The sequence below is a fragment of the Tribolium castaneum genome, chromosome 2 (genome assembly GCF_031307605.1).
Source record: "Tribolium castaneum strain GA2 chromosome 2, icTriCast1.1, whole genome shotgun sequence".
Taxonomy (NCBI): Eukaryota; Metazoa; Arthropoda; class Insecta; order Coleoptera; family Tenebrionidae; genus Tribolium; species Tribolium castaneum.
The window spans coordinates 21,702,305-21,715,754 of record NC_087395.1 but is presented as its reverse complement, the minus strand read 5'-3'; the positions used below and the strand labels follow the sequence as shown (position 1 = coordinate 21,715,754).

The window sequence follows — 13,450 nt, the reverse complement described above, 5'->3', positions numbered from 1 at the left end:
TAAAAATTGTTACCCTGATCCGGGTGCGAACACCCGACCTCCCCCGTCGAAAGTGGCGCTTATACCACTGGGCCACCAGGGCCCCAAGTACTGACCGTGTTTTGCAGATATATTAACACAAACTTCTTAAATAAATCAACATTACAAACTATATAATTGCAATAATTCACCTAAAACGCAAATACATTCAGTTCAGTAGTCGGCGAATTAGTTCGAGAAAACATTTTCTTCCACTTTTTTTCAATTTAATTCTCTAATTTTTCACCAGATTTCAACAAAAGATACCGGGCGTATAAGTTGATTCTACAATTTTAAAATTGTTTTTACCTTTCTTGTGACTTTTAGCACGTTTTTGGTCGAAAATGGACATAATTCAGTTAACTAAAAATTTTTAGAGATAAATTGAATATCTTCGTTTAATTTTTTTATAATTTAAGAAGTAAGTCATCTAAGAATTCAACGCTAAAGTTTGAAGTTATGTCTCACCCTTACGTTCATCTCATTGTCTCTCAAAACAAAAGGTATTTATTTTCCCTTTACAATATGCTCTTAATACGTTTACAATTTGGCGTCTTTACGTACTTTTACCTTTTGCCGCATTTTTTTCTTATTTCTGTCAGTTTTATGCTCCGCTTTACGTTTATACTTCTATGTGTTCTCTCAATATGTTATTTTTGCTTACGTGTTGTTTTACTTACCTTTTCTACACTTTTTTTCATATAAAAATTGTTACCCTGATCCGGGTGCGAACACCCGACCTCCCCCGTCGAAAGTGGCGCTTATACCACTGGGCCACCAGGGCCCCAAGTACTGACCGTGTTTTGCAGATATATTAACACAAACTTCTTAAATAAATCAACATTACAAACTATATAATTGCAATAATTTACCTAAAACGCAATTACATTCAGTTCAAAAGTGGGTGAATTAACTTGAGAAAATATTTTTTCCCACTTTTTTTCAATTTAATTCTCTAATTTTTCACCAGATTTTATGAAAATATACCGGGCGTATAAGTCGATTTCACAACTTTAAAATTGTTTTTACCTTATTTGTTTCGGCTCGCATTTAAGTGAATAATTTTAACAAAAACACGAGTTTAGTGAATTTTCATTTTTATTAAAGCAGTACAAAATAAAAAATTCAATATAACTTTGACTTCATTTCTAACAGAGCAATGCCGAGTTGAAATGATAAAACTGAGAAGAAACGGCATCTCAGTTCGCCTGTTGTGTGCAAAATTTGGCCACTTGTTTGTCACTCAAATGACAGTTGAAAGATGGAAATCGGGCACGAATCCTCGCACAAAGACCTCGACGCCAAGTCTGAAAAGTCCCTCGACGAGGCAAAAGAATCAAAGGTCGAGCTCCACGAGAGCTTGGACGAGTACGACTTGGAAATCCTCCACGACATTTTCGCCAAACAGTCAGGCAAAGGCTTCGACTTGCCCACCTTGAAAGAAATCCTCGAGAACGTCGGCAAGCTCCAACTCTCCGACGAGGACTTCAACGTAATCTTCATGCGCATGAACACCGCGAGGTACCGAGGTACCGCCTTCCGCCAGTTGTGCGTCCCTAAGTCAAAATTTCCAGAAACGGCTTCGTCAACTGGAACGAATTCATCTCGTTCCTGATCCTCTGCTACGAACAGAAGGACGTGAAGGCCGAGTTCGAGACCTTGGAGAACCCCATCCCGGTGGCCGCCACGCTGGTCCGCAGCAACCACCGCTACACCATCAACAGGATCACCTACTGCCCCACGGTGCGCCCCGACAGGACCATCAGCTGGCACGACGGCAGCTTCATGACCTGCAGCCGGGACGGCACCATCAACTACTGGTCGCTGGACGTCCAGTTCGAGCGGTCGGTCAAGTCCACGTGCCCCAACCTCCGCGTCCAGCAGACGTGGGTCACCGACATGGTGGCCCTCCCCGACGTCAGCGTCGTCTGCACCTCGAGCACCGAGCGCGACTTGCGCTTCTACGACACCAGTGCGCGAAAGTTCGAGTTGCGGGTGATCTTCACCTCGATCGAGTGTGCGATTTACTCCATGAACTACTGGTTCAGTGACGACCCGAACGAGGAGTCCAAGCTGGTGCTGGGGGACATGGGGGGCAACATCCACGTCATCTTCATAGAGTCCTTCGCCCGCGGGCCCTTCCGCAGCCAGCTGGGCCTGCCGCTGCTGGAAGTCCGGTACGAGAAGGTGATCAAGGGCCTGGTGGACGGCTTCCGGGTCAAAATCCTCCCCAAGCAGCACTCAAACGTCATTCTGCAAATCCAGTACTACCACCGGCTCAACACCATCATCTCGTGCTCCGAGTGCCCCAAGGTGGGGCTCCTGATGCGGGACCTGGCCGAGGACAAGGGCAAATACGTGTACAACCTGCCCAAGGGCGCGTGGTGCTTCTCGGTCGATGGCACCCAGATGCTGGCAAGTGGTGGCTCCGATTGCTTGGTGCGGCTGTGGAACCCGTTCGTTCCCCAGAACCCCATTGCAGTGCTGTATGGGCACCATACGGCCATTTCCTCAATGATTTTGCAGGATGATGCAAAATTTTTGTATAGTTTGTCTCAGGATAAGAGTATCAGGGTTTGGGACGTGGCGAAGCAAACCTGCGTCCAGAACTATCTCGGGATACCGCAGGAGTTGGGGGAGCACAGCGACATGACCACGCTTTACAATCCAGAGAGCCGGCAATGGATTATCGGGAGTACCATGCTGGCCGTTATCCCACTCAGTCCCAAGCAAAGTGGGGAACACACCGATGGGTTCACACACACTGCTGGGGTTTCGGTGGTACTGTATAACCCACTTTTCAAGGTAAATAAAATTGATCGCTTGGAAAACGACAGTTTAATTCGGCATAAAGTTAGTCGAAAAATTACCCATAAAATTCAGTTTCTAAGGACCTACTGATTTCTAAAAAGTGCTAAATCTTTTACTTGTTACGGCGCAAAATAACACCGATTTAAATGATTTTTTCGTTCGGAAATGCGCCAGTTGTTTCGTACATGGTTGGTTGCTAAAGGCGATTTAAGTGAATTTTTAAATAGAAAAGTAGTATAATTCTTAACTACAAGGGCAATGGTAGAGATAATGTACCGATACCTTAGACCAAGTGAGGTTCTGATCCAAAATCGTGCAAAACGCTTTCGTTCTTATGTTTCGGCATAAAATACTACACCAATTTAAATATATTTTTAAATATATTTTTGATCTCAAAATTTACTAATTTATTCGGAAATTCTAATATAAAACAATTTTTTTTGTATTTTTTTTTAATTCGTGCGTCCAAAGAGTTAACAGCTCAAAAAACGCAACAACTTTCCCAACAGTGGCTAAACAGCCTAATATGGGTCCAATAGGTAAAACGACATTTTTGGAATTATTTCAGAAATTTATGAATGCAAAACATGCTGAATACACGCAATGGTTCAAACAGCGTAATTCAACTTCTGGCTTCTTTGGGAGGAAAATACATGGAATTAAATGATTTCTTGGCTCATAAATAAACTTAATTGTTTGAGAATAATTAATAGAATAGCGTGGTTTAGGCAGATAAAAAAATTACAATTTTATAAGCAAAAAAATCGTAACTTTAAGTAAAATCATTTGAAAATGTCTGAAAGGACGTAATTTATTTCTAATTTAATTTAATTTTTAAACGTAATGAATTTCTGGATGGAAACATGCTTTTCCATGGAATTATTCAGACCTACGTCTATTTTTGACTTATTTCGGGTAAAATACCTCAATTTAAATGACTTTCTGCTTCCTAGACACAGTTCTGTGTTCGAAAATAAGTAGGATACCGTGGTATGAACTATAAACGGATATTTTTTATATTTTTTACGAAAACAAAAAAGACAATTTAAGTTAGTTTTTATCTTAAAACCTAGAAAATATAGAATGGAAAAAACGTAATTTAGGTCAAAAACGTTAATTTTCTGCTTTTGGTGGCAAAATACGTTGATTTAAGTGCGTTTCTAGCTCAAAAACGTGCTCGTTCCCTCAAATTTAAGAATATTTGTGAATGATTTATAAATCTAAAAAAATGATTTCACTGCCAAATCGATTTAAATGAGTATGTAGTTCGAAAATTCGCTTATTTATGGCTGAAATTACGTAATTCGGATACAAAACAAAGTTTTTTTTTAGTTATAGCGGTAAAATACGTCGGTCTAAAAGAATTTCCGGAGGGAAAACGTACTAATTTACACGAAAATATAAACGTAGATCAGATCAGACCAGACAATTTAAGTGAGTTTTTGGATCAAAACTCACTGGAAATATCTGAAAAAACTTAATTTATTTCTAAAGCACTAATTTATGTTAAGTTTCTGGGTCAAAATCATACTAAGTCCCCCAAGAAAAGAAGTAGCTGAAGTAACGTGATTCTGCTCTAAAAGGACAATAGCTCAATAGCTACTGCCTTATTTCGACGTAAAGTAGGTATATAGATTTTAGTGAGTCCTAGTTATGGTAAAAAAACACTTTATGTGTGTTATTGGCTAAAAAACTGTCTCTGTAAGAACGTAATTTAGGTCTAGAACAATATTTTTTTGCTTTTGGTAGCAAGATTTTGGTTCAAATGAATGAAATAAAAAATGGAAATAAAAAAAATTTTGGCTCGTGTTTCAACGCCAAATAACATAAAATTTTTGCTCAAAAACAGGCTAAACTCTTCATAATTGGCTAAAATAATGTAGTCAAAAATAAAGTCAACATTATTTGTTTCGATTATTAAGCAAAACACATCGACTGAAACTCGCCTAACAATGACTGAGATAAGCCTAAAGATGAAATAATTGAAATATCGTACTTCGGACAAAAATTAAAATTTGTGTATTGTGACGTGGATGAAATAGTAATTTAATATAACAAGTTAAATGCTTGTCCTCCTTGTCCCCCAACCCAGATAATCGTCACTTGCGGCCTGGACAGCCACATCATCGTGTGGAATCCCTGGGATGGCCGTCGCATGATCGCCATCAAAGAAGCCCACACGAAAAGCGTCCACGCCGAGATAATCCCTATTGAGATAACGGCCGCCAGTTTTGACCCCGGATTTCAGCGTCTAGTAACAGGTGCCCACGACGGTTCCCTAAAAATTTGGAACTTCAACACTGGAACCTGCCTTCGCAACATGAAAATTGACCAAAACGCCGAAATCAAATGCATCATTTGGGTGAAACACCGCATTCTGGTCATGGGCTGGAACCGAAGGGTGACAGAGTTCGGGGACAGTGGCGAAGTTGTGGCCGTGGGAGGACAGTTTCACAAAAACTGGGACTTGAGGCATAAGGAGGACATCAGCTCTGCTGCCGTAAGGATACCTCAGACTATAGTCACAGGGACCTACGACGGCGAGCTGATCATGTGGCGGCTTGAGACAGGGCAGCCCTACAAGCAGTTTAATGCCGCCGATCCCACCACCAGGATTAAAATTCAGGTTTGTCTTTATTATCTTTTTGCTTTTACAGTCCTATTTGAAATTATTTGATATTCTACTTTACACTTATATGTTCTTTTCACATTTTTAGAAAAATAATAAAAATAAATATAAAAAATAAACATAAAATATATTATAGTAATATTATATATTATAATATATAAAAATAAATAAAATAAAATAGAATAATATTTTGGAAAACATTATACAGGCACTTTTTGACAGAGAATTTAATAATATTATCAGCGTTTTTTTTAATTATTCGTTTAGCTGTAATAACAAAGTTTAATTTTTTTAAACAGGAATTATAGTTGGCTATGACATTTTCGAAAAGCTTATTTTTTTCTAAACTAAAAACAATATAAATACAATTTGATATTTCTACGTACTTTTGATAAAAAATATATTTAAAACATTTGAAACTAGTTGGCTTTGGAAAAAAAATGAAAAATGTGACATTATCAAAACAAACTATGTTAAAGTTATTTTCAACTGAACAATCATACGATCGTGTGTGCAGAAAATTGAAAACGATGTGTCACTACCATTTGATGACAAATGATATTTTAGATTTTATTGAAAATCAAAAATTTTTTCATGGCCTACTATAAAGAAAACGCGAAATGTTATGCTTTTTAATATTTAAAAATAATCTATTACGCAAATAGACATATCAAATCATAAAGACAATGTTTTCAAAAATATCACAACCGCCTATGATTTTAAGAAAATGTAACTTTTGTTTATAAGTCGAAAACAAAAGACGATAGCGGGATGCGGTTTTGACCAGAATTATTTTCTCAAAAAACGAACCCTAAAGTGTGTCACTCGTGTCATTCGATTGGCGGAAATGTGATTCTTCTAAATCCAAATTAAAATAAACCTCTAAAATCTAGTTTGTTTAAAAACAAAATTGTTGACGATTTTTCCAAAGCACTCTTCGCAAAAATGCTTTTTTTTCAATTTTGATCAACATGTGAGATTCAATCATATCATGTGATAACATCGTTGTAATCAGAAATAAGAACACATTTCAAAAATACAAGTATCAAACATGGCGACCATACGGCCAAAGTTGAGTGTTGTAACTCTAACATCAAGAACGCCTTGGAAAATACGATGACGGATTTAAATACTTGTAAAAAAAGTCCATGTTAAAAACGTCTAGTCCTTTTGGTTTTCGCGTGAAAAAAATATAAACAAAAATTACAAATTTCCGTTTTTTTCCAGTAATTCAAAAACCAAAAATGCCGCTTAAAATTTTCTAGCTCAGCATAAAAATACGTAACTTTGCCCTAATTTAACCAACCTCGTATCTTTTGTAATAACTGAGATCCCCAGGTTGGAGCTCGAAAAACGGACACCTGTAGCAGGTCTACCTTGTTTTTTTTCGTTTGTTTTTGTTCTCCATCACTCCTATCTTATCAATTTAGCAATTTAGAGCACATCTGTCTCTCCCGATTTTTGTTACTTGTTCGACCTCTAGTACCATCCTGCCAAATTCTCTACTGAATTAGTCTAAGTCTGCCATTTGCAGTACAGAAAACTGAAGCACAAAGTGGAGGCAAAAGTGAACAAATTCAGCAAGAAGAACATCATCGCGCGAGCGTTGGGCAAACCCATCGAGAAGGAGAAGAAGGAACCGCCGAAACCGCCTCCCGCCGAAGAGGAAATCGTCCGACCTAACGTCTCGCGCCGCCTCTCCGCCGTGCAGAAGCTCATCGGGCAGAGCTCGACGTCGAGCCGGATCCCTTCAAGGGCCCGCCGCGTCTCGACCGTGGTGATGCCCGAGCAGTGCATGCCTCTGAGACGCCTCGCCATCCACTCGATGCTGTTCCTCAACAGCCGGCCGATGGACCCCGAGGTCGGGACGCTCCTCATCTCGCTGGAGAACGGGGCCATCCAGGTGTGGTCCCACCACATGAGCGGCGGCTTCATAACGTCCTTCTCGGCCATACACAAGGCCGGGGACTACGTCATTTGCATGGCCACCGACGAGAAAAACGACTACCTCTTCACGGGCTCCAGTGTGGGTTACATCAAAACGTGGCTTTTGCGCAACTACTGCGAGCCCGAAACGGAAACGATAAGCATGCCGAAACTGCGACTGCAGTTCCCGTTTCTGTGGGGCGACTTCTTCGCCGGCCGCGCCGCCAGGATCGCAAATACCCAAAGCCTGCCCATGCTTTTGAACAGCTACAAAGGGCACGTTATGACGATTTCGCATTTGACGTACATTGACGACGCCCAAATTTTGATAAGGTAAGGAGGTTAAAAAAAGATTGAAAATAGCCCGGAAATTAGTGCCAGTGCTGATTACACGGCGCGGATGTGGACGCTGAGCGGTCGCTATTTGCAAACTTTGGGGACGTTTAAGAAGTGGAAAACTGTTCCTCAAGGCCACGAAGCGCGGCCTGAGGAGTTCCAGTTCACGACTCCTCCAGACATCGAAAGAGTTGGAAGTTCGACGACTCTGCGAGTTAGATTGGTTTAAACACGGGTGATTTTTTTTATCAACTTTCGAGTAGGTGCTTCGAGGTGGTGCCACTCTGCGTAAGATGACGTTCAAGCAACTGCAAGCCAAGGAAGTGAAGGAGTTAACGCATGTGGACCACAGCAAGATTTACGGCAACAGGTTGGAGGAACCGATCTTGGGGCATTACTACAAGCCCTCAGTTAGGACGACGCAGTTTCACGAAATTAAGTTCGATACGTCGTTTCCTTATGTAATTATGTTGCATTTTTTTCAATTGGAAAAGTATTGTATTGTTAGATTCCTGTTTATCAACATTTAATCATGCCCCCGTCGCATGATCTGACTCTGACTAGTCTCAAGCCAAAGTCACAAGAGGCGTTACAGGAAGTGAAGAAAACCCCGAAAGAAGAAGCGGAAAAGAAGGATAAGGAAAGCAAACGCTCCTCTGCTTCGAAATAATTGCCTCTACTATAAATTAATTATACGAAAATAAATTCTCAAACAAATGCCCGTTTTACTTTGTCCCCACAACCGCCTTAATTCATCAAAAATCTGGAACTGATACTAACAAATAACTTGTTGAGACCAAAAAAGTTGGAACCTCTCAACTTACGTACTTTAATAGTTACGTAATAATGAGCTGACCTCGCAACATAGCGCAGGGTCCTACGATCAAATAAATTTTTTCTCGTTCTGTTGGTAATAATTTTTGGGTTTAAATGAACACACAGCTTTTCGTTCAAACTTTTATTGGTAAATCACAATGGTATCGGTATATAAATAGATTTCTTAACAATATAACTCACATAAAATTAAAAAGTCGAATAAAAAACCTAATTGCTCTTGTAAATACTTTGTAACGTCTTACAGCCATCTAGTAACAATTCAGCTATTTTATACTCGTGTTGAGTCTCGTCTAAACATGAAAGACTACGATTGGCTAAATTCTCGATCCCATCCAGGCCACTGGGCGCGCACCAGTCCCCATTCTGGAAAAACTAATTACCCAAAAGAATTATTAAAACCAATCCACGTACCAACTGATCCATATAGCGGGTGACCACGGTACTCAGCGCTGTAACATTCTGACACAAATTGGGCGAAGTCGTCAGAAACTGTGACAGCCTTTTCCCCGCGATTGCGAGTAACTCTGGCCCCAGTTTCCTCTTCTCCTCAATCCCCCTAAACACCTCATCCCCGAAACTATCCAACCCGTTCGTGTAAATCTGCACGAGCTCAAAGCGTCGCAGCGCGTCCAAGTCCAAATTCCACAACTTGGCGATTTCCAGACACTTGGCCATCCACCTGATGTGATCCGCTGCGTAGATTTTACTCTCATTGATGGTCACACTTTCCAGACTTGCCGAAATCACTTTGAACAAAAACTGGGTGCGGGAGAGCTGCACTCTGGGGTCCGTGTAGCTCCAGTTGATCTGAGCTTTGGTTTGAAAGTCGGTGAAGAACATCCCAATCATGTAACTCTCGAACAGGTTGTTCAGCGGTTTCGAGTGTTTGATTGAAAAGGCGGTGATCATCTGCAAGGTGAGACTCAACTGGTAGTGCAGATGCAACAGATCGTAGTTGATCGCGTTCTGCTGAAGGGCCAGTTCGACGAGCGGCTGCGGCCCGTTTTCCCAAATCGGCTCGAAGTTCAGGATCGGTTTAAGCGAACCGTGGCTCTCCTGGACCGCCGCCATGTAACTGTCCAGGAAATTTGTGGTAATGCCCAGGAAAATCGCAACTTGGTAGTCGGACAGACCGGTGTCTTGCTTGCACAAGCGCTCTTTGGGCAGTTTCCCGACTTTGTTGATCAGCTTGGAGGCGCTTTCGAAGATGATCTTCAAGTGCGTGTTCCAGACGAGGTTAAAGACGCCCTCGCGGATGTGGGGGTTGGTGACGTGCGTCAGGCATTTAATACAAGCCTCTAGGTTGCCCAGGTCTTCGATGTTTTTTTGCCAGGCGAGGGCATACTCCCAACACATGTTAGTGAGGAGTATGCCGGCCTCCAGACTGTACGGAAACTGCGACTTGAGCAAGTTCAGACGCTCGAAAACCGGCTCCGACTGGACTTGGTCGATTTTGTGGGGCATGATATCCTGTTCTGGCAGTTCGTCGTCGTCGTCATTGTCAGACGAAGAGTTGGAGTTATTGTCTTGGCTTTTCCTAAGCAGGAGGTCGTTAACAACGATGTTTTCCGGGTCAACGCCACTGAAGGTCAGCCAGCGGGCCACCAGCTCGCTAACCGAGCCTTTGCCCCTTTCCAGGATATACTTCAGACTGATCTCGATATGGTCGTGCTTGAGCTTGGGCAAAGTGGCGAAGCTCGCCACCGGCTGGTTCGCCAAAACTATGTTCAAGAGAGACACATCCTCCAGTTTTCCAATCAACAAAGTCCACTCGATACTCTCCTGTGACAAAATTTCCAAGCTCTCGTCGTCAGGGCTCGCCTCCATTTGGCCCGAGACTAACTTACACACAATGGCGGCTGTGAGCGCCCGGAACGGCTTGGCAGAATCGGCCAAGAACTCCCGGACTTTTCCCCACAAAAAGCACTCCTCGTGTTTGGCACTTTTCACCAAAATCTCCACCAACAGGAACAAATTATTCATCTCGGTTTCCAACTCGGTGACAAGAGGCCGATTCACCCAGAAATAGACCAACAAATGGAACAAATCCAGCGGCGGGATTCTGCAACTTTGGAGTTGTTCCAACAACCCGTCAAAGTCCGGGCTTTGGAGGTACTTCCCGAAAACCAGATCCGAGACCCGGAACAGGTCGATTCCGGGCCGCAAGCCCATGGAATTGCTCAAATCGAACGCTGATAGGAACTCGGACGGTGACAACTCGGGCTGTTGGAACGCCACTCGCGCTCCGGGTTTGTGCTCCTTGAGGGTGCTCAAGTCTAGGAGTTTTTGCAAGTTGCCTAATTGCTTCGTCTCGAGGTTAATTCTCGTAGGGTTTTCCCCCGACTCTTGCACGCCTTGATGTTTCACAAACAGGTAGAAATTCAACAAAACACGAGTATTTTCCGCAACGATTCGTAAATTATCCGCTTCCGGCTCGGAACTATCTATGAACAATTGAACACATTTTAGGATAATCTCCGCGGGGAGATTGTTATCGCTTTGTAGCAGTTCTAAAGTTTGCAGTTTCAACTCAACGGTTTTGATTTCCGCGCTAATTTTCAACGTCTCGCTCTCGAGCGTCTCCCTATCACAATCACTATGTTTCAACAACTGTCTCAATTTCTTGAACAGGTGGATATCACGAGCCCTTTTATTATTTTTCTCACTTAAGGCGAAATGAAACGGGATTAAGACCTCCTTGATTTGGCCGTCGTTGTCAATTAGAACAGTGTCAAACTGGCAGACAAACCGCGACTTTGAGGTGATTGTGAACCCCATGAGACCGTAATTGTTGTAAACGAGACGGCTGAACTTCGAGGCCGAAAAGGTGCAAATTTTTTGGCCCTGTTGCACCGTGAAAATCTCAACGGTTCCTTTCTTTGACGAGTAAATCACGAGAAACAACGCGACTTTATTCCCGATCCTGTGCTTTGAGTGTCTTTCGTCCGGGACTTGGATGAAGGAGCACTGGGCCTCCCGGTAGCCTTTGAAAATTCTCAAAGTGACGCCTCGGAACGCATCCATCAAGATCACGCGTCCTAAGGCGTCCGACACCGCTGCTAATTTATGATCTGGGGATAGGACGATATTTGTGGAAATGCGGCGCAAATCGCAGAGGCCGAAACGGCAGCCCATGCTTTCTGCAGGCTGCATTGCCACCGTCATTTGCTTGTCCACTGAGGCCTTATTCCCCGTAAGCCAGCCCCTGGGGATTTTCCGCAGTTAAAGACCAATTAAGAAAGTAGGGCCGAGCCAAATCAAGATTTTCGGAACCAGAAATAAATAAGGAAACAACTAAATGTGAAACTATATTGCAAACATGCCATCATTTCCTTGTCACTGATAAAGCTGAAATAGATGTAATAAAAGAAACAAAAATAACATAATAAAAAACAGTAACTAAATATCGTCGGACAGTTACACTCGCAGTTCAATAAGAAATCTGAAATCAAAGAGAGTTATGAAAGATGCTCGTAAAAAACTAACACTTTTCAGGTCTGTTTTGTTAGACTTTTCAGTTGTCTCACGAAATTTTGCGTAGTCGGAAATGACTTTTTATTATATTCTGTAAAATTTGGTCTGTTTAGGCTTGGCTCGGCCCTGAATAAAGCTTGCAATAAAATAAACAATACTTAATTTATTTAAAAATACTGCCTAATAATAGTAGGGCTTACGGTAGCGCAGATTTGATTTTGGTGGCGACGGCTTTGGCCACGTCGCTGAAGACGGGCTGGGGGCACCCCTCCAGCGCGTAGTGGAACCCCACAAAAGGGCGCGAGCCCGCGGCCAAGACAAGGTTATTGTAGGGGGCTTGCGAGCGGTATTTGGTGTCAAAGCCGCCACAGGTTGAGGCTGTAAGTAGGTGGTCAAAAGTCCCGTGCAAATTAACCCCAACCACCGCGATGTCGTTGATGGTGGCCTGGTCCTGGAAGCCCCATTTTTTGGGGGCCAGATTGCCCTGAGTCAGCTCCAAACTATCGCCTTTGGCTTGGACTGGAAACTTTGTTTCACTTACGCAAAAATCGCAACTGATTGTACCTTTAGCCAAATCGCTGCGGCAAGATCTCAAAATCGGAAATAACTGGTTTCCTGAAATGACACAAACCGTGCTTTGGTATTGTACGTAAATCTCCTCAGGGTGCAGATCTGGGGCAATGTCAGGCCTTGGGTTGTGTTGGCTCCGACATTTAATACTCGTAATTACTTCATTGTGAAGCTGTTCCTCTAATAACAGCTCGCAGTTTTCGGTATAAAAGCGTACAAAACCTGACTCGAATCCTAGCAAAATGCAAGTCCAATCAGGGACAATCTGGAATGGGTTTTTTAGGGAAAAAAGTAAACTTGTGGGGGGAATTACATGTGAGCTTTTAGTCTGGCTTACAACAGGAACACAAATGACTGATTTAATGTTGTCACTTTCATGCACAGAGCCGGAATAGGTGATTTGAAATTGACTTAGTGAGCTACTAGTATCCCATTTTGAGGTCAAAATAACAAGTCTACGGTCATTTGCGAGTGCAATTACATCACCCGTTGGGGAAACCGACAATTCGCACAACTGCAACCAGCTATCAGAACCTGCAAGAGTTAATTAGGCTTTGTGTACGAAATTACAAAAAATTACCCCTTGAATCATCAGTTGGAAAAAGACACCTGCGTATCGCGGGAACGTCCGCTATGTTGGCCGTCACATTAATTTGGCAAGACATTTTCGACTAATTAGCAATTTTTTAAAAAACCACATTGAAAAACAATCAGATTTGACAAGTAATCGATGGGATGGCAAATGGTAACACGGTATTACAGGTTTCTGTTCCGCTTTTACAGTTTCCGATATTAAGTTTTCTAATTTATATCGCTTTTACGTGTTTTTTCAAGCACAACTTAATTACT

At 42.2% G+C, this 13,450-nt stretch overlaps 2 protein-coding genes across 2 annotated transcripts; one reads left to right on the top strand and one right to left on the bottom strand.

Moving 5' to 3' along the window:
- Nucleotides 1–1,228: 1,228 nt before the first annotated feature.
- Nucleotides 1,229–8,437, top strand: LOC659118 (WD repeat-containing protein on Y chromosome). The gene is made up of 7 exons (XM_965450.4): nucleotides 1,229–1,539; nucleotides 1,593–2,823; nucleotides 4,922–5,455; nucleotides 6,993–7,717; nucleotides 7,760–7,934; nucleotides 7,984–8,181; nucleotides 8,229–8,437. Exons 1-7 carry the CDS (start codon nucleotides 1,280–1,282, stop codon nucleotides 8,388–8,390), a joined length of 3,285 nt encoding a protein of 1,094 aa, XP_970543.1. The 5' UTR covers nucleotides 1,229–1,279; the 3' UTR covers nucleotides 8,391–8,437.
- Nucleotides 8,438–8,663: 226 nt separating this feature from the next.
- Rab3-GAP (Rab3 GTPase activating protein) lies at nucleotides 8,664–13,368 on the bottom strand. The gene is made up of 6 exons (XM_008199769.3): nucleotides 13,182–13,368; nucleotides 12,915–13,135; nucleotides 12,596–12,866; nucleotides 12,232–12,550; nucleotides 8,969–11,762; nucleotides 8,664–8,920 (listed from the first exon to the last, which is right to left on the bottom strand). Exons 1-6 carry the CDS (start codon nucleotides 13,264–13,266, stop codon nucleotides 8,765–8,767), a joined length of 3,846 nt encoding a protein of 1,281 aa, XP_008197991.1. The 5' UTR covers nucleotides 13,267–13,368; the 3' UTR covers nucleotides 8,664–8,764.
- Nucleotides 13,369–13,450: the final 82 nt, after the last annotated feature.

Excerpts from the sequence above, each read along its gene's own strand:
- Rab3-GAP (XM_008199769.3), bottom strand. The coding sequence starts at position 13,266 with ATGTCTTGCCAAATTAATGTGACGGCCAACATAGCGGACGTTCCCGCG. Across the intron at positions 13,136-13,181 it reads TCCAACTGATGATTCAAGGG|GTTCTGATAGCTGGTTGCAG; the intron begins GTAATTTTTTGT and ends TAACTCTTGCAG. Across the intron at positions 12,867-12,914 it reads GCCAGACTAAAAGCTCACAT|ATTGTCCCTGATTGGACTTG; the intron begins GTAATTCCCCCC and ends AACCCATTCCAG.
- LOC659118 (XM_965450.4), top strand. The coding sequence starts at position 1,280 with ATGGAAATCGGGCACGAATCCTCGCACAAAGACCTCGACGCCAAGTCT. Across the intron at positions 7,935-7,983 it reads GAAGTTCGACGACTCTGCGA|GTGCTTCGAGGTGGTGCCAC; the intron begins GTTAGATTGGTT and ends ACTTTCGAGTAG. Across the intron at positions 8,182-8,228 it reads TCGATACGTCGTTTCCTTAT|ATTCCTGTTTATCAACATTT; the intron begins GTAATTATGTTG and ends TTGTATTGTTAG.